This window comes from Neopelma chrysocephalum, unplaced genomic scaffold (genome assembly GCF_003984885.1).
Source record: "Neopelma chrysocephalum unplaced genomic scaffold, ASM398488v2 Primary Assembly neopelma1_105, whole genome shotgun sequence".
NCBI classification, from domain to species: Eukaryota; Metazoa; Chordata; class Aves; order Passeriformes; family Pipridae; genus Neopelma; species Neopelma chrysocephalum.
The window spans coordinates 1,273,438-1,293,452 of NW_020897769.1; the positions used below are offsets into that span (position 1 = coordinate 1,273,438).

Genomic DNA, 20,015 nt, shown 5'->3' on the forward strand with positions numbered 1-20,015 from the left:
CAAGATTTATGGAATATAGGAAATATTTTAGGAGAGGCCGTTTGTTCTGTTCTCTCTATCCCATAAAATCCCCGGGAGTTATTTGTTGGAGGCTGTGGCAGCGCTGCAGGGAGGGAACAAAAAACCACTCTGTGAATGAAGAGGAAAAGCATTAAAACACACAAGGCAACATCTTTTTAGGTCACACAGAATTGCCCTGGGGAACTCGCTGCCTCAGGATTCGAGTCAGACAAACAGCTCCACAGTTTGAGAAAACTGATGGGAAGGTACCTCAAGGTAACCCAGGAGGGTTGGGATCCGTGGGCATGATCCTGGCATGGGCAGCTTCTTCTCTGGAGGATCACATCCATGTCTAGGCAGGAAAACAGGGAAGTGTAGTGGTAGCACAGCACCCAGCACTACCCAGTCCATCCCTGGAAGTCTCCAAGGACAAGCTGGACAGAGCTTGGAGCAACCTGCTCTAGTGGGAGGCGTCCCTGGCATGGCAAGGGGTGGGATGGAATGGGATGATCTATAAAGGTCCCTTCCAACCCAAACCATTCTGGGATTCTATGCCCTTTAATGGTAAATTCCTGGAGGATGATTTTCCATTCCTGCAGCTTTCTTGCGTTGCAGCCAGAAAGGCCCAGGGAAGCTGCAGAATTTGGGATGTGCCACCCTGCAGGCCACGTGGTTAACCCCCTGCTCTGCCTGGAGGGTTAGTCCTGGCTCCATCCTGGATGCTGGGGTGGGGCTCTTTCAGCCCCCAGAGCATCTTGGGGTGCTCTGACCTGCTCTTTGGCTCCACTGACCCTCTCAGGGGGAGCAGAGGCAGTGAGGACATGAGGGACTCCTGTGGGGAGAAGGTTCCTGCTGTGTGATCCACAGCCCAGCCCGTGGGCATCTCCAGCACAACCCCCACCTCTGGACAAGGCCCTAGTGCTGAAGGACCTTCACCTTCCAGGGTGAGCAGCCCTTGATGGCCCCTGAGTGAACCCCGAGTCAGTGGTGGGTGGAAGGGCTGCACACCCTCATCCTCCCCCTGCCTTGTGGTTTTGGGGGGATGTGGCAGAGCCGAGATCCCACTAGAGGGTGCTGGGAAACACCAAAAGGCTCTGCCTGCTCCTGGGGCTCCAGACATCCCTGTTAATTCCTGCTGCCTTATTCCCCTCGGCTTCCCTTTGCTCCTGGTTTCCGTCCAGCACAGTCAGTGCTGTGTCACAGCTATAGATTGTCTTTAGTTTATGGCCTCACTTTCTCTTTTCGCTTTTTTCTGCTTGAGTAAACACAAACAACAAACCCCAGGGAGTCCAATAGAGGGCTGGAGATCTCAGGGCAGGGATGAGCCCAACGCTCTGTGCATCCCTGGCACACACTGAGAGGTTCCTTCCCCACCCCAGCGACCTCCAGCAGGCGCAAAAAATTGTCACCCCTCTCTGGGACCATCTCATGGGTGCTGAATGTCTCCCAGGACCTGCAGGAGGTCCTCAGGGGCAGTGGGGGATCCGCTTTGTGTGTGCCTTCATCCCTGAGGCAGCTTTGAGCCCCTTCCATGACACACGATGCCCTGAAGTAGTGTCTGGGTGCTCACCCAGAGCCCAGGGCTGGGCACAGGGGGGGATGCCAACATCCTGCTGGGCAACAACCCTTTGGAAGTGAAACTGCCCATCCAACTGCCAAACCTGCAGCTGCAGAGATGGAACACCTGCCCTGCTCATGGAATCATGGAATATCCTGAGTTGGAAGGGACCCACGAGGGTCATTGAGTCTGAGAGGAGACTGAGGGGAGATCTCACTGCAGCTCCAACTTCCTGGGGAGGGGCAGGGGAGGGGCAGGGACTGAGTTCTGCTCTGGGGGGAGCAGGGACAGCAGCCAGGGAATGGCTGGAGCTGTGTCAGGGCAGGGTCAGGTTGGATCTCAGGGAAAGGTTCTTCCCCCAGAGGCTGGTTGGGCACTGACCAGGCTCCCCAGGGCAGTGGGCACAGCACCAAGGCTGCCAGAGCTCCAGGAGGGTTTGGATGATCCTCTGGGGCACAGGGATGGGCCTGTGCAGGGATGAGGGTTGGACTCAATGATCCCTGTGGATCCCTTCCAGCTCAGCATATTCTGGGATTCTGTGAGTCCAACCCCTGGCCCTGCACCCCAACAATCCCCCCCCATCCCTCAGAGCATTGTCCAAACATTCCTGGAGCTCTGGCAGCCTTGGGGCTGTGCCCACTGCCCTGGGGAGCCTGGTCAGTGCCCAACCAGCCTCTGGGGGAAGAACCTTTGCCTGAGATCCAACCTGACCCTGCCCTGACACAGCTCCAGCCAATCCTCAGGTCTTGTCACTGGTCACAGAGCAGAAGTTGGAGCTGCCCCTCCGCTCCCCTCACAAGGATGTTGAAGATCCCAATGAGGTCTCCCCTCAGTCTTCTCTTCTGAAAATGCCCTTTGAAGGGGCTGATCCAAAGAAGGTGGATTTAAAGCTGAGCTTTCTATCCCTCCAGGGAGCTGCAGCCTCGAGGACAAGCTCCTCAGTGGCCTGTGAGCACATGGCACCTCAACCCCACCATGGAGGATGTGTCTTCTGCAGGAAAAGCAGCCCCTGCTTAACCTGTCATGAGTGTAACACTCATGGAGCCAAACTCACCCCTGAGAGGCACCAGGAGCAATGTTGCACCAGAGGAGTTTAAACTGAAGCCACCACAGCTCAGGGATGTGAGTCCCACCAGCCCTGCCCAGCCCAGAGGACCCTCTTCCCCTGCAAAGACTGGGACCTCAGCTGGGAAGGAGTGTCCACATTCCCAGCCCAGTCTCCCACACTGGCCAGGGCCACCTGCCCTAAAAAATGCAAAGGAGTAGGGTGAGAAAAGAGTCCAGCCAAAGCAAATCCACGCTGGGGTTCTGGTTTAAGGGCTCCCTAAGTAGGTAACACCTCTCCACATGGCACAGCTGCCATGGACCCTTCTCCCATGAGCTCCTCATGTCGTTCTGTGGCACCAAAAGCATTTTCAGCCTCACACCTTCCCCCCTTGCAGAGCTCCCACTGTTTAAACACACTCTCAATATGTACCTGATGCCAACAGCAGCTCTGGGGTGAGTTGTGGGGTCACAGGGATGCTCTGGATCTGCAGGACATGCAGGTCCTACACAAGTCCTTCCCTGCCAGCTCCTTTTTGCCAACCCCCTTCCCATTCCTGCTGCATTTTCCTGTTTCTCCTTTCACACAGACACCACCCAGGGTGCTTCCCAGCCAAACCATCCCTCCTTTTGCACAGCAGCTGCCCGGAAAAACAACAGCCACCTTTAAACCTACTTAAGGGGAAAATGAGTTTCATTGCTCACCAGGCACATGAAAAATTCAGCGTTTCCTCCACGGAGTGGTTCGGGAACATTCAGCTCTGACAGGGGCTGGTTTGCTGTGTGCTGGCAGCAGGTCTGGGCAGGGCCAGAGGGCAACAAACTGTGTCACCTCTGTGCCAGGCTGGCTCCTGTGCCCTGGCTAAATCCAGTCACTGCCACGGGCATGGCTGTGGGTGGGATGTGGTGCCTTTATTGGCAGCAAGGGATGAGCTTTGTGAGGGGAGAGGTAATGAAGGGTAAAGGATGAGAGAGGAGGAGGGGGAGAGTCCTGCGGCCCCAGTCCATTTTCTGAGGTGCCTGGGAGTTTTCCAAGGAAATATTGAGTCCTGGGCACCAAAACCTTTTTGTTGGAGCAGCAGGTTTGAGGGACGTCTGGATGAAGCTGGGAGAGGAAGGACCAGTCCAGAGCAGCCCCTGCCCCCCGTGGTCCCTCGGATGTGACAAGGAGTCACACCCCTGGGGAAGAGCGAGGTGCAGGTCAGTGCCAGGCCTGGTTCACCTCAAAGAATGAAGGCTGGGAAGGTCTCACGTTTTGTGGGTGGAAAAACTCCAAAATCTCTTGGCTTCTGCCTCAGTGCAGACAGCAGGACTGGGTGGGGCTCTGAGCGCCCTGGGCTAGGGGAAGGTGTTCCTGCCCATGGCAGGGGTTGGGACTGGGTGGGCTTTGAAGGGCTCTTCCAACCCCAATCATTCCACGGTTCTGTGTTTGTGAGGGAGGTGAATGTGACTTCGAGGTGGGTGAGAGGAGACAAGAGCTCACCCTGAGCAGGGTGAGTGAGGAGCCAGACCCCGAGCAAAGCGAGGAGGGAGGGTAAAGCCGTGTGTCCCAGCCAGATGTGCTGCAGGGCAATTACAGAGAGCTTCCTGAAATTCCTGCCTCCCATTTGCTGTCCATTCAGCACTTTTTTATGCTTTCTTAGGCACGGGTTTGTGGCCTCAACAGCTGCTGTGCTTTTGGCCCCGTGCCTGGTGCGTTCCTCTGGAGAGGGGTGAGATCAACCGTGCTGCTCCTCAGCCTCCTGGAAATATTGGGAGCATCAACTTGCTTCTGCCCGAGTGACATTCCTGATGCTCAGGAGGAGGGAAGTAATAAGAAAATAGCAAAACATTATTTCTGGTCCAAGCTGTGGAGTGGGGGATGCAGGCAAGATGCTGGGGTTGGGTGTCTGTCTCCTGAGCCCTCCCTCACCTGTCCATGGAATCATGGAATGGTTTGGATTGGGAGGGACCTTAAATTTCATCCAGTCTCATCCCCTGCCATGGGCATGGACACCTTCCACTAGCCCAGGTTGCTCCAACCTGGCCTTGGATGCTTCCAGGGCTGGGGCAGCCACAGCTTCTCTGGGCAACCTGGGCCAGTGTTTTCCCACCTTTGTTGTAAAAATCATCTTCCCTATATCTAAGGAAAGCTTATATAAGGAATATTTATCTCTCACAACATTTCAATATCCATTTTTACATGTATTTATGTACATATATATGTAAAGAATCTCTTATATTTGAGGAATCTTTGAGAAAGTGCTCAGTCACCCCCCTTGGTGACCCCACCTCCTGGCTTGCAAGAGCAAAAGAGGTTGCTGACCTGTGTCTGGAAAACTCTTTGGCCTTTTTTTGATGGAGAACGTGGAACCCCATGGTTGTTTGTAGTGGATTTTTCCAGCCCTGCCTGTGTGGTGGTTGCCAGGCATTGCCATGGCATCGTGTAGGGCATCAGGGTGAGCTGAGCACCAGCAGGGTAAAGTGAGGGCAAAGTGTGAGTCACCTGTTGGAGCAGTGTCACAACCACTGCTGGCACTGTGCTCTCTATGGAAACGGGAGAAGCCAGGGAATAAATGCTTTCACCTCCAATTCGAGGTAAATCCACTTGTAAAGCAGCTCTGAAGTGGCACTTTAATAAGAGGGGTGAGCTGAGCTTTTGGTGGGAAGAGGGTGAGTTCAAACAGAGGATGGGCTGGGGTGAGATGAGTCTCTGTGTCCTTGCAGGGAGGGTCAAGGGGGGTGGTCTTAAACTGAAAGAAACCAGGTTTAAATTGGATATTAGGAGGAATTTTTTACCAGTGAGGGTGGGGAGGCCCTGGCACAGGTTGGGCAGAGAAGCTGTGGCTGCCCCAGCCCTGGAAGTGTCCAAGGCCAGGCTGGAGCAACCTGGGCTAGTGGAAGGTGTCCCTGCCCATGGCAGGGGGTGGGACTGGATGGGTTTTAAGGTCCCTCCCAACCAAAACCATTCTGTGATTCCATGATAAATCCCAGCTCACCCCTTGGGATGCTTCAGTAGACACTCATTCCAGAGGTAATAAACATTCCCAAACAGGACAGCGAAGGAAACATCCCCATCAGGCCCAGCCCCTGCTCCCTGCCCACCCCAAACCAGGAGCTGCCTAAAGGTAAAACACTGCTAAGATCAGCAGAAGCAGCTGATCCCAGACAACACAGGTCCCTGGGATCTACAGCCTGGAAAACACAGGGCAGGGCTCAGCCACCTCCGAGGCCACTTTGGGCAGTATTTATCCTGATCCAACCAGCATTATTTATTTCCTCACAGCCACAAAGCAGTGCAGCTGTGCCATGGGGAACTCTGTGTCAGAGCTGCGTTAAGTTTACCCTTTTCCCCTGATTTTTAGGGATTGTATAAGTGGTCTGGACTTCGGGAGCCTGTGCTGCACCAAACCCTTCCTGCTGGAAATTACCACAGCCACCCATAGGAGGAGGCATTGCCCAGGGGTTGAAGCACAGGAAGGGTTGGGAGGTTTGGGGTTTTCTTCTGCCTTTGGCTCTGTGGCAGTGGGAGAATAATTTTTAAAGGCTGATTAAGAAGAATATAAAGAAAAAACCCAACCTTTGCACCTCGACCTGGGGTTGGTGGTAATAAGTGACCTCAGATGTAGGAACCACTTCAAAGCCAAAATGAAAACCAACAGCAAAACATGTTTGTAAAAGCTTTTTCCTGGTAATGGCTCTGCTGAAGAGCCTGCAAAGCACAGACAAATCGGGCACTTGTGGCCCCAGCTGACCCCAAAACTCACTGCAAGCCTCTCTCAAGCCATTTATGGTCCTTTGTGTGTGTGTGTGTGTGTGTGTGTGTGTGTGTCCCCACCTGGATTTCACAGCAGATGGAGCTTTGTATGGCACATTTGGGATGAGATAAAGGTTTGATCCAACAGGAGTTCTAAGCTGGAAAGAGGGTTATCACTCTTTCCCCCCCATGTTTCCACAGTTCCAGCCCTGTCAGATGGTGATGAATGTAATGAATACTAATAAATATCCATTAATTCAGTACATTGAGTCAGTTATTAAGATTTCTTTTGCTGATAGGTTGTGCAGATGATCAGATTAATTGAATTAAATTATGTCTAGGAGGGGGAGAGCGAGAGAATTGTGACACAGGCTAAACTGGGACTGTAAAAACTGAGGTTTACTGTCAGGGGGAAATCACAGAGGGAGTGACCAGCTGGAATTCAGCTGGTTTTGCTCCCTGACACTGCGTATAGATTGAAATGATGACTCCAGATCCAACCGTTCCCCAGCCCTGCCAAGGCCACCACTAACCCATGTCCCAAGTGCCACATCCATGCAGCTTTTAAATCCCCCCAGGGATGGGAACTCCAGCCTGTGCCAGGGCTGGACAGCCCTTTCCACGAAGGGATTTTCCCTCATATCCAACCTAACCCTTCTGTGGCACAATTTGGGGCTGTTTCCTCTTGTCCTGTCACTTGTTACTTGGGAGAAGGAAGTGAGCACAACCTGCCTGGGGGAGATGCTGTAGATCCTCGGACAAGACTCATCCAGGGACAAACCCAAGCTCACTGTTGGAGTTGTTGGAGAATGAAAGCCATGAAAGCCACAGGGTCTTTGCATCCCTCATGGCCAAGAACGCTGCCCCAATCCATGTTCCCTGTGTGCTTGTCCAAGGCTCCCCTTGGGCCAGGGGAAAACAGAGGGGCGTGAAATTATAGCACATTCCCCCCAAAAATGATTCCTTTCCCCACTTCCAAACCCTCCTGGCAGGAGATGGAGGAGCTAGGCAGGATCAGATCTGAAGGCCAGGCTGAACTTGGAAGGAGCTGGCAGGGTATCAGCCAGGAGCAGATTTTCTGCTTAAAAGCAACTCCTTGAGAGCCTCTAATCAGTTCCTGTCCCTCACCATCGATCGGTGGTAGACAAACACCCTTGGAAATGTCAGGCACATGTAAAATGCCATTTTGTCACTCAGGGCAGGCTCTGAACTCAGTGGCTTGTCCTGGCACTGGTACAGCACTGGTACACTGTGGGAGTGAATCACATTCCTAAGTGGAAGGTGTCCCTGCCCGTGGCAGGGGGTTGGGACAAGATGTTCTTAGAAGTCCCTTCCAATCCAAGGGCTCTATGATTCCTGATCCTTCCTCTGTCCTGGCAACTTTTAAAGGCTGAAGTGTCTATTCAGAAAGCTCTCCTGCTTCTCCCAGCAGTTCCCAGAGCTCTGTCCCTGTGCCAGGCTTGCAGTCCCTGCCTGGCAGCCTCCAAGTCCCCAGCAGGGCTCTGGGCTTCCAAACCAGCCCAGCGGGAAGAGCTTTGCCAAGGTGGGGTCAGATCTGAGCAGCTGAGCTGGAGAGGTCGGTGCTGTGCTGCAAACACCCTCCCAAGCTCCAGGAAGGCTTAAGGAAGACTCTTTTCCCAGCCTGCCCTGGCACTGCCAGGGTGCTCAGAGTCACGAGGCACAACAAATTTCCTTGGCATAGAGCTCGGATAAGACTGAGCTTTCCAAAATCGACCCTTGGCTCCCAGGGCTGGCAAAGTCACATGGATGCTCTTGTGCCTCCATCTGTCCAGCTGCGGGACAGGGCAGCAAATCCCCCCTACAAAGCGTGGTCAGGAGGGCTGGAGTTGAGCCTGGGGGTGCTCCTAACACACCTGGAGCTCTTGTTTGTGCTGGCCCAGGGCTGGGGATGGCTCAGGGAGCTCGGTCCTGACTTGCTTTTGACCCACTGTGACAGTGGTAAATCAGCCCCTTGTGTTCCCGGGGCAGAAGGGGCCGGACCTCGAAGCTGAAGGGTGGTGGTGGCACGAGAAGATGTGGAAAGAACAAGCCATGGACCCATTGAGGCTGGAGAGAATCACAGAATCACTGAGGTTGGAAAAGCCCTCTGAGATCATCGAGTCCAACCACCCCCAGCACTGCCAAGGCCACCACTGACCCGTGTCCCCAAGTGCCACATCCACAGGGCTGTTAAATCCCCTCAGGGATGGGGACTCCACCCCTGCCCTGGGCGGCTGTGCCAGGGCTGGACAGCCCTTTTGGGGAAGAAATGAATGAAGATGGGAAGGCTCTTGGCCACTTTCCAGGTGGAATTTGTTACATCCAGAAGATTGCCTGCACAATGGGTTTGGTGTGATAGCACTGGTTGACCTTGGAGGACACTTCCAGCCCACGTTCCTGGCACGTGAGACCTGGTGTTTCCAGCAGAGACCAACCAAAGCTGTGGAGTTTGATGCCACAGCCCCGTTTCCAAGGACCTGTAGCACACACCAAGGTTTTCAAGGGCTCCCATGAGTGTCTCAGAGCAGCTTGGTCCTTCCTTCCTGAGCCAGGAGCGCGTGAGCCATTTCCTCTGCACCTCTGGTTTCCTGTGCACCTCAGGTTGAAAGGAGCTTCCTGCTCTTCTGAAAATGCTCCTCCTGCCCTTTGCTGATCTGCAGAGTGTCCTCACACGGTGTAGAACACACAGGATCTCTCATCTGCAGCATTAATACAGCACTTAAAACTTGTCTGAGCTGGGAGACACGGAAAATATGAGGTTGAAATCCCTTCCATTTGCAGGAAAGCATGGAGAGGGCACACACTGGGCTTGCTTTGGGGTACCCTGGGTTTGTTGCTGTGACAGATCCTCCTGTCCCTCTCTGCCTGCACCATCCCCATCCCCAGGCTGGCTGCTCTGCCAAGCCAGATGGCATCTTCACCCCGGGGCACCACGTTGGCAGAACCTGAGGAACAGACCGTCTGCACGAGGCTGACAAAGGATTCTCCTGCCCCCCACCTGCCACCTACCTCCATTTAGACCTTAAGTTTTCTTATCCCACCCCTCTGTTGTGTGATATAAGCTCGGGTCTTACTGACTAGCACCTAAATATATCCTCTGGGTATGAAAATCGAAGTGTTCCCGGGGAGTTTTACAGCCCAGGTCGTTTCCAGCTTGCTGTGTAAATGATCTGCATCCTAGAAACCCCAGGGCAGGATGTTTGCTCTTGCAGAGGACACAAGGACCTGGAGGAGAGTGACTCTTTGATAAGGCAAAGGCCATGGCAGCTGCTTCAGCAGCAGGTCAGACTGGCTGGGTTGTCCTGGGGGCAGAATTTGGTTTGGAGAATTCACCTGGGGATAAAAAGTCCTCCAGAGTGATCACAGAGAGTGCAAGGCAGAGAAGCACTGGGGGGGTTTGGTTTGCCCGTGTCCCAAGGGCTCAGTGCTGCTTTTCAGGGGGTATTTCTGCCGTGGCCAGACCATTCCTAATCCCCTTTCCCTCTGAGGGTGAAATTTTCCTAAACCTGCTCCAGAATCTTTCCTCACTGGGCTTTGCTCTGACAGTTCTTTCCTTATCCTGCATCAGGATTTTAATTTCCCAGCTTGAAAATGCCCACAAAGAAAGGACTGTGTGGGACATCTCTGCTTTTGGGATGAGTAGTTCCAAGGCCATCCAGTTCCTGCCTCCAGATGGTGAGATGAGCTCGATGGCATGTTCTGGGTGCTCTCAGCAAACCCTGCACAGGATGGAAGTGTCTCCAGTGCAGCATTTCCATCATTTCCATCAGCGATGACTGGAAAATCCTCCTCTAGTGATGTCACCGAACCGAAATCTCATCCTGGGCAGCTCCCACATTTTGGGAGGAGTTTGCAGCCCTGCCCTCGCCCCGCTGCCGGGATCCAGCCGCACTTCCCCGCGCAGCCGTCTGAGCTTGAATAATGAAAAGCCAATTAAAGCGCACCATTAAGCACAGCCCTTTCCCTTCCTTGTCCAAACCTATCTGTCACACGACGGGCACAACAACTGTAGTGTGAGTTGGCAGATGCTGCTAAAAACGGGAAAGATCAGATGTATAAGTAAATTATTGAAGTGCCAGGCTGGGCTCTCGGGAGGGAGCGGGGTCAGACGTGCGCGGCTGCTCCCCGGAGCTGCAAAGCCACCTGAGCTCCTCCCGGCCGGGCACAAGCAGATTATCCACGGTTTTTTTTAGAAGCTGGCAATGGCTGGAGTTTCCAGGCTGCTCCGGGCACAGCAAGGAGAGGGCAGAGCTGTGGTACCACGGAGGGAGCGTCGCTTCCCTTTCCCTTCAGGTGTCCATGCGGGATGTGGCTCCCGGCACAGCCGGAGGACAGAGGGGAAGCAGGAGAGGCACGGATGTGCCTCTGGGTGGATTGCTGCTGATTTCTGGGCATCCAGGAGCCCTCCTGGCGTCAGTAACTCAGGAGTGAGAGCCCCTTCAACCGCTATTCTCACTCAGAAAGCCCAGGGTGGGATTTTAATTGAACCCACGGAGGTGGAGTGGCAGGAGGGGAACCGAAGGAAACCCTGCACAGAGGAAGAATAAAGGAGGACAGAGAGAGGGAAGACAGAAGAGGGAAGAGGGAGAGGGAGCTGGAAGTACCAGGAGGAGCAGAGATGCTGTAAAGGGTGATTTTCTCACTGATGACAATCCAGCCATAAGACCTCGAATGTATTAAAAACAATGCAGCGCCCCAAAATTATAAAAACAATGCAGTGCTCCAAATTAATGCAAAATAACACAGTGCTCCAAACTTACAAAATAATGCAGTGCCTCAGATGTCTTAAAAATAATGCAGTGCCCCAAACTTATTAAAACAATGTAATGTGTAAAACATGTAAATAATGCAGTGCCTCGAATGTATAAAAATAATGCAGCGCCCAGTGCCACAAATGTGTAAATAATGCAGTGTCCCACATGTGTAAATAATGCAGTGCCCCAAATGTATTGACAATAATGCAGTGCCCCAAAATGTATTAAGAATAATGCAGTGCCCCAAACATATAAAGATAATGAAGTGCCCCAAACATATAAAGATAATGAAGTGGCCCAAATGTATAAAAATAATGCAGTGCCCCAAATGTGTTAAAAATAATTCAGTGCCCCATAGGAGTCTCACACTCAGGGTTTCTGCTGCCTTTTTAGGACTGGTTCCACTTTGTTTAAGGATGAAAGATTCCTGCTTTCAGTCCTTGTTGGGGAATCATGACAGTGGCACAGAGGAATCTGAACCTCTGTGTGCTGAACCCTTCTGAGTGCAGGAAATAGGGGATTTTTTTTCCTCTGATAAATATGCCTCTCTCAACACGTGTTTCTCCTTGTTATCTCTAGATAAGGAGCTGGTGTAGCAGCATCAGTTCTCTGGGACATCCTTGCAACGTGATGGATCACAAGGTCCTCCTCAGAGCAGGGCTCACAATAGATTTATTATATTTATTATATTTCTTTTATTTTTCTCAGCTGAGGAAAAAAAAAATCAGGCAATGGAGGCATTTGTGTCTTGTTTTCCCATTTACACCCGTCAGTCCTTAAAAATGCATCTTTAAAGAGCTTTCAAAGAGTTTTGGGGCAACACCACAGGGTTTTAACAATGGTGACTGAGGGGTGGGCAGGACCTTCTGGGCGGTGGATGAGGAGGATGAGGCACCACGGGGTGAAGTGAATTGTGTCCAAGCTCAGAGAACACGAAGAACTGGGAATTCCAGCCAGGAAGTGATGCCAGTGCCTTCCCTGCAATCAGCAGACCCTGTGTAATCACACAGTGGACGCAAACAAACCCACACTGAGCCCAGTCCTGCCTTCTCTTGGGATGGGGATGAATCATCTCCCACTCTTGCGGTCGATAAAAATCTTCAGAAGTCAGAGAGGGACCCAAATTCTTGTTCCATTCTCCGCTGGAAGAACTTGTAAAAGCTGCTTTATAAACCCTCTTGGCAATTTCTCGTGACTTTCCAGACCCCCTCGATGCTTCTGTGGTGCCAAACATCTTCCCCTCCTCTGCAGATCACGTTTCCCGTTGCCTCAAGACACGTCAGCAGTGGCCTGGATGATTTCCACGGCAGCTCATGGAAATACTTGCACCAATTTGAGCCCCTGAAATTTTATATAATATAGAGTTTAAGGCATCAGTGTGGAGGACAAAGCACTGAGGCAGCAGAGATGGGACAGTGGTGAAGGCAGCAGCGTCACATCACATGGGACAAGCCAGGCACTGGGGTGAGATCTCAGAGGCTGCACTGTTGCTCAGACGGTGGTGGCCTGGAATTTGCAGGGATTTGAGTCTGATCCATCTGAACATCAATAGGAGAGGAAGGTGCCATCTAACACTTGTTGCTCCTCTCACTCTGCCTGTCCTGGGCTCCCACCCGCACAGGATAAATTGGTTTAAATTGGATATTAGGGAAAATTTCCTTGTGGGAAGAGTTGTCCAGCCCTGGCACAGCTGCCCAGGGCAGGGGTGGAGTCCCCACATCCCTGGAGGGGTTTAACAGCCATGGGGATGTGGCACTTGGGGACAAGGGTGGCCTTGGCAGTGCTGGAGGAGCAGTTGGGCTCGGTGGCCTTGGAGGGCTTTCCCACCCTTAGTGATCCTGTGATCCTATAACTCTGCTGACCCCAAAACAGGGTCCCCATCCCTGCAGCCTCCCAGGGCAGGGATCCCACCTTGCCAAGACCACTGGGCAGAGCACTTTCTGTGGGGAATATCCAACTAATTCCCTGGGCAGCCTTGCTTTTGTGGCCCTCTAAACTCATTATCAAATTCAGGTTATTTTTAGGCTCATTTCCTAAGGAAAAAAGATTAATGTGATGGGAGCTGTGTGCGACACAGGGAGCTGCTGCCTCTCTCCTCCCCCAGATATTTTGAATTCTTTGGGCAATTCCAACTAAGTTTGATGGAACAATTTAAGCTCTCAAGGAAATAAGTCTCTGATGGAGTTGGGGAAATCAGAGGACTGGACAGAGCAGGAACTTCCTGTAAGTACTTCCTGCAAAACCCAGAGCCCCGATGCCTTGTGGCTTGGGGGATGTTGAGTGGGCAACTGTTCCCACTGGGAACACCAGGGGGGTTTATGGAGTTACAGAGGGGTTTCATTGAGAGTTTTTTCAGTGTCCTTTGCTTCTCTGCAAGTCCCCAGTGACCCAGGATGGGTGAGAGGGAGGATGGGCTGAAGAGCTGGACCATTAGCTTTGGTGACAGCTGGGGATCACAGCATCTTCCAGAGACAAGAGTTGTCTGCCCAACAAGACTGGGAATTTTCCAATGGACTTGCAGTCACTTTGGACCAGGCCTCCAGAAGAGTGGGAGAGAAACACACTGGATTTCATCCCAACCCACCCCTCACAGTCAAACAGGCTCACAGTGACTAAATTTGCCCACAGGGCAATTTCAAAGATGTTTCAACCACCTTTTGAGCAAAACTTTATCTTTCCATCCATCCCTCCATCCCTCCATCCCTCCATCCATCCATCCCTCCATCCCTCCATCCCTCCCTTCATCCCTCCATCCATCCATTCATCCATCCATCCATCCATTCATCCATCCATTCATCCATCCCAGCCAGCTTTTGGTTAGGTTCAAACCCAGCTGTAACCATTTCACACAACAGTCTGAGGAGGAGGAATTTCGCTCTCCGAGTTTCCATCATCTTTGTCTCTTAAGTTCTAACATTTGCAGGTGAAACAAAATTTGGAGCTAGAACTGTGTTGTTAAAAACATTCTTATTTTAATTTTTGTTTGTTTGTTTGTTTAGTTGAGAGCATTTGATGGTCTTCATTTCTACAATTTAAAAACGCTTCACCTCATTTTTTAACTTTCCCCCATCTGTAAATACATCCCACAAAACATGCACATGGCAAAGTTCCTGCAATTTATGGGACAACAAACAAACAACCCTGGGATACAAGAAAACAACAATGAGAAACCCACACAGAAAAATTCCTCGGACATAAGTGCCCAGATTCAGGGTGGGATCTGATCTGCAGGAGAAGAAGAAATTGCATCTTCTGCCCTTAGAAAATTTGACAGAGACACAAACTCAGGCCAGCTCTGCTGTCACAGAACACTGGGGTTTAAACTGTCCTCGACAGAGTTTTAGAAAATGGGCAAACATTGAGGTGTTGTTTGGAATTGTAGTTTCCTGTTTTTGCAGAAAACTGGCCTTTTCACACAAACAAAGAAGAGCTGGATTCTATCTTCTCGTGCCTGGCTTTTCCAGCACTGATAAACAGGCTGGCACAGCTGGCTGAGCTCTTTATGATCCCACTGGTGTCATTCATACCTTGGGAAAGGGGATTTCAGCCCCCACAGCTCAGGAATTTAAGATCATCCCAGGAATAGCAATAAATGGGCTGTTGGTACATTTTTGCCTGCTGGATCTTGCAATCATCCACTGCATTACACAAAGGTTTGGGTTGGAAGGGACCTCAAAGCCCATCCAGTTCCATGGGCAGGGACACCTGCCACTATCCCAGACTGCTCCAACCTGGCCTTGGACAATCCCAGGGATGGGGCAGCCACAGCTTCTCTGGGAAATCCATTCCAGCACCTCCCCACGCTCACAGGGAAGAATCCCTTCCCAATATCTAATCCAAACCTGCCTTCTTTTAGTTCAAAGCTGTTCCCCCTCCTCCTGGCACTCTCTGTCCGGGTGACAAGTCCCTCGCTCTGGTTTTTAACAAGCTGCATTCCCAGGGGATGGGGAGGGTCCTCCTGCATTCCCCCAGCGGGGACGGGGGAATATGGGGACAGGGGATACGTGGACAGGGGGGTGAGGGGACGGGGGATGGAGGGATGGGGTGCAAGGACGAGGGATATGGGGACGGGGGATTCGGGGCCAGGGATGCAGGGACGGGGAGATACGGGGATGATGCGGGGACAAGGGGGGTGTGGGAATGGGGGATACGGGACGGGGGGGACGGGGACGGAGACGGAGGACACGGGGACAGGGGATGTGTGGACAAGGGGATGAGGGAGCGGGGAATATGAGGACAGGGGGATGCAGGGACAGGGGGATGCGGGGACAGGGGGATACGGAGACAGGGGATGCGAGGACGGGGATACGGGGACGGGGAATGTGGGGAAGGGGGACGAGGGGACGGGGGGATGCGGTGACGGGATGGGGACGGGGGATACGGGGATGGGGGGATGCGGGGACAGGGAATTCGGGGACGGGGGGGCCCGAGCAGGCAGAGGGGAGGGAGGCGGGGAGAGGCGGGGGAAGGCGGGGGAAGGCGGTCCCGGGGCCGACAGGGGACGGCGCTCGCCGCCTTCTCGGCCATAAAACAGCGGGGCCAGGGCCGGGCGGGCGGAGCGGAGCTGCGGGACCGGCACGGAGGGACGGGCAGCGGAGAAGCGCCAGGGAGCGGCGGCACAGCCTGGAGCGGAGCCGAGCGGCCGGGCCGCCCTGCGGAGGTAACGGGGGCGGGGGGTCCCCCGGCCGGGGCGGTGCCGAGGAGCGCTCGGACAGCTCCGGCTCTCGGGGCTGAGCCGGGCTGTGCCCGCTGATGTCCCCGCTGATGTCCCCGCTGATGTCCCCGTTGATGTCCCCCCCGCTCCGTGCCTGGGGCAGCTCTCCCTGCTCCCCCCCAAACCCTCATCCCACCGTGGGCAGCCCCCCCGCCACCCGTGACAAAGGGATGCGAGCTCCGGGCACGGGCGGCTCCTGCCCGCTGGGCTGCACGGTGGGCATGGAATCGCCAGGGAAAGGCACCCAAAGCCGCTGCGGAGGGGGATTGGGAAGCTGGGAGCCAGAGGGACCGCGCTGATCCTCTTTTCCAGCAGCCTGTTCCTTGTCCAAGTCACTCCTCGTTCAAAGCCGATTCTGCCTGAGCATCCCCGTGAGCTGAGAGGAGGAGTGTGGCCATGAAACGCTGGCTCAGCTCTGCCCCTCTACCCAAAAGTGCCCGCAGAGTTCTATCCTTGTCCTTTAGTTTCTCGAAAATTTGTGTTGGGATCCTTTTCAGCTGCTCCTGTGAAGCTTCACAGCAGGACACAAGGACGGGGCGAGACTTAGTGCTGTTTCTTGGATGTGGGACCAGTTCCGGGGGGGGGGGGGGGTCCCAACCTCCGAGCAGCCCCAGGGCAGCACTAACAGCACACAGGGAGTGGGCAGAGCTGGAGATCAGCCCCGCCAGCACAGGGAACCCCTTCTCACCCAAATCCCTGCACGGAGCACGGCTTGGCCAGGCTGGATCCAGAGTCTGCCTGCTGAGCCAGGTTTATGTAAGCAGCTGATTTGCAGTGTCAAGAGATATCCAAGAATCGCCTTGTCTTTGGAAAACGTAGAAATACGTGGCATCTGGCCCGAGGCTGTACCAGTAGCCCGGTATTTGTCTTGGTCCCAACCCCTTGGAGAGGTTCTGCCATCTCTCAGCTTGGCTTCGAGTCTCTTTGAGCACTTTCCAGGAGCAAGGACGGAGCAGAAGAGCCAAAAGGCGCCGTCCCTCTGTCCTTCACGGTGCTATCTAAGCACTGCTTTTCTGGCAGCCCGGTGGGTGCTCCTGGAGTGGGAGCGCAAAGTCCTCCAGCCCCCTGGCTGGGCAGGGACCCTGCGCCGTGATGCTCCTCCCCTGGCAGCCTCGGGGCTCCTCCTGCCCGGCAGGATGCGGAGCTAGCAGGTCCCTGCTCTGCCCCAGGGTGTGACAGCCCTGCCTTTCCTGTTGTCAACATCTATCCGGTGTCCCTGCGCCTTCCTGGGCAAAGGGGCCGAGCCCCCGCCCCGGGAATGACTGTTGGGAGAGTGCAGGTGGTGTGGTCAGACCAGGCTGAACAGTGGAAAGGAAGGTGGCATTAGTTAATGCTGCTTATTCCAAGAGCCAGGGATTGGTGAAGAGATGAATTCCAGACTTCAAGAGAGATGAGAATCTAGTCCTGCACTGCTTGCTGACCCAAAGCAAGTATTTAGTATTTAGTGGTGGCTTGGCAGTGCTGGGTCTGTAGCTGGACTCGATGATCTTAGAGGGCTTTTCCAATCCGAACGATTCTATGATTCTACGTGTGATCTGCCTTGGGATCCCTTGGGATGGGGGCAGCTGGGGGGTGCTGTGTGTGCTGGCAGGTTTAACACCGCCCCGTGTCTGGTTGGTGCTGCAGGTGGGAAGGCAGCGGGAGCTCACCATGGCCCTGGCAGACGGCGCGGGCTGTGCCAACCCCGGCGAGGACAACCCCTTCCCTGACATCATCGAGCTCAACGTGGGTGGGCAAGTCTACATCACCCGGCACCCCACGCTGGTGAGCGTGCCCGGCTCCCTGCTCTGGGAGATGTTCACCCAGAAGAACGTGCGCTCCCTGGCCCGCGACAGCAAGGGCCGCTTCTTCGTGGACCGGGACGGGTTCCTGTTCCGCTACATCCTGGATTACATGCGGGACCAGCAGCTGGTGCTGCCGGAGCACTTCCCGGAGCGGAGCCGGCTGCAGCGGGAGGCCGAGTACTTCATGCTGCCCGAGCTGGTGAAGATGTTGGCGCCGAAGCTGAGCAAGCAGAACTCCCTGGGAGAGGATCCCTGCCAGAGCGACCCCGAGGAGCTGTCCCCCGGCGCCGAGGCCGCCCGCGCGCTGAGCTCCGCCGGCACCGCCCTGCCCGGCGCCGCGGCCGGTGGCACTGCCGGCACCGCCGGCACCGAGGGCCGCAGGGCAGGGTTCATCACCATCGGCTACAGGGGCTCCTACACCCTGGGCAGGGACAGCCAGACGGACGCCAAGTTCCGCCGGGTGGCCCGGATCATGGTGTGCGGGAAGACCTCGCTGGCCAAGGAGGTCTTTGGGGACACCTTGAACGAGAGCAGGGACCCGGACAGGCCCCCGGAGAGGTACACCTCCAGGTACTACCTCAAATTCACCTTCCTGGAGCAGGCCTTTGACAAACTGGCCGATGCTGGCTTCCACATGGTGGCCTGCAACTCCACGGGCACGTGTGCCTTCGCCCACGACCAGACGGACGACAGGATCTGGACCTCTTACACCGAATATGTTTTCTATCGTGAGTGACACAACCAACCAACCCTCCACAAACCAAACACCAACCATCCCTCTTTCCTCTCCCATGCTGGCTGTTGCCTAGAAGGTAGACATCCATCCCTGAATCCCGGCGTTCCCCCTTTGCCTCCTTTTGAGTTTGTTTTTGGGTTTTTTTCCCCCTCCTCCTTCCTCCACGTTGAACCTGCCCAGCTCTTCCTTGTAGCAGCTGCTGAGCACCAACCTTCTTCCCTCTCTCCGACTTCTGCAGTAGCTCCCAACCCTCCCTGGATGTGTGGACTTGGACATTGCCGCGTGGTTTGGGTGGGAGGGGGGGACACGCCGGACTGTGCTTTGTCTGGAATTCCTGCAGCTGGATGAGCTTGTGTTGGACGCTGAACTTGGCTCTCTGTACATCTGCAGCTGCTCGGGACTGTGCTGCACTCACTGTGTTTGACCTGCCAAGGGCTGTGGGTGAGGAAGAGTTGGGTTAAGGACACGGAGAAAGGTGGGAAGCAGAGCCAGGGAGGGGAGGGGGGGGGTTGGGAAGATGAAGCCTGGCAGGATGTATTGCCATGAGCCCCTGTAAGCAGCTTAGCCTTTAGATTGGCAGCGCTTGGGGAGGGTAAAACCTCACCCCGTGTTTGCAGTTCTGAGCTGAAGCCTCGCTGCTGCTCTGGGATGCCTTGGGGGGGTGTTTTGGGGGGAGGTATTTTGGGGGGTGGGAGGGTGTGGATGGGCAGATGCTCTGCTCATGTACATGTGGAGGGAGGTGGGGGGGAGTGGGGAAGGCTTTACGTGCTGTAGGGTGTAAAAATGCTCACACATCTCTCCAAAACTTGGAGGTTTGTCAGAAAAAAAAGCCCCTTCATGTTTCCATTCCATAGCAATGGGATCAGAGGGATGAGGTTGGGATGCTCCAGCCACGGCCACAACTTCACCCAGTAAAGGGAATCCTTGCTGTTTGGGAGAACTCTTGGGAAGGTCTCTCCAATCCCAGCTCTCCAGGGGCTGCCGCTGCTTTCCCACGCCTGGGAATTGTGTAATAAAGGAACCAAACCCACCGGGCTGTGTCTGTGCCAAGGGGCAGAGCTGGGGATGCTGCCAGGGGGCACCAGGAGGTGTGCCCTGGCACAGGGGCAGGGACAGATGTGCTTTAGGGTGTGGGCTCAAATCAAAGAGAAGAAGGAAGGAAGACAAACTCAGCAGAGCCCTCTTTGGCTCCCAGCCCTGCTGGGCCCCGTGGCAGCGCAGCACATCCCTGCAGAGATGCCAGGGCAGGTGGGAAGGGGCAGAATTGCCCACCCATCTGCGCCCAGCCCTGGGTGATGGTCACCCCATCACCCCAGCAGGACCTTGCGTGCTCTGAACAAGGGCTTGGCCTGCACCTCTGGGTGCCAACACCTGCAGGAGCAGATGCAGGTGACCCTGATGTGCCCAACTGCTGCCTGCTCCTGCCCCCTGGTCCTCTGCCATCCATCCATGGCACCCTCCATCCACCCTTGCTCCTCTGTCATCCTCCCCTGCTCCCCCACCATCCATCCCTGCTCCTCCACCATCCATCCCTGCTCCTCCACCATCCACCCCTGCTCCTCCATCATCTATCCCTGCTCCTCCACCATCCATCCAAATCACTCACCATCCATCCCTGCTTCTCCACCACCCATCCCTGCTCCTCCATCTTCCTCCCAAGGCACCCTTCATCCATCTCTGCTTTCCACC

General features: G+C 54.5%; 1 protein-coding gene across 1 annotated transcript; it reads left to right on the forward strand.

Moving 5' to 3' along the window:
* Nucleotides 1-15,657: 15,657 nt before the first annotated feature.
* Nucleotides 15,658-19,006, forward strand: LOC113973730 (BTB/POZ domain-containing protein KCTD12-like). The gene is made up of 2 exons (XM_027696216.1): nt 15,658-15,752; nt 17,433-19,006. Exon 2 carries the CDS (start codon nt 17,457-17,459, stop codon nt 18,324-18,326), a length of 870 nt encoding a protein of 289 aa, XP_027552017.1. The 5' UTR covers nt 15,658-15,752; nt 17,433-17,456; the 3' UTR covers nt 18,327-19,006.
* Nucleotides 19,007-20,015: the final 1,009 nt, after the last annotated feature.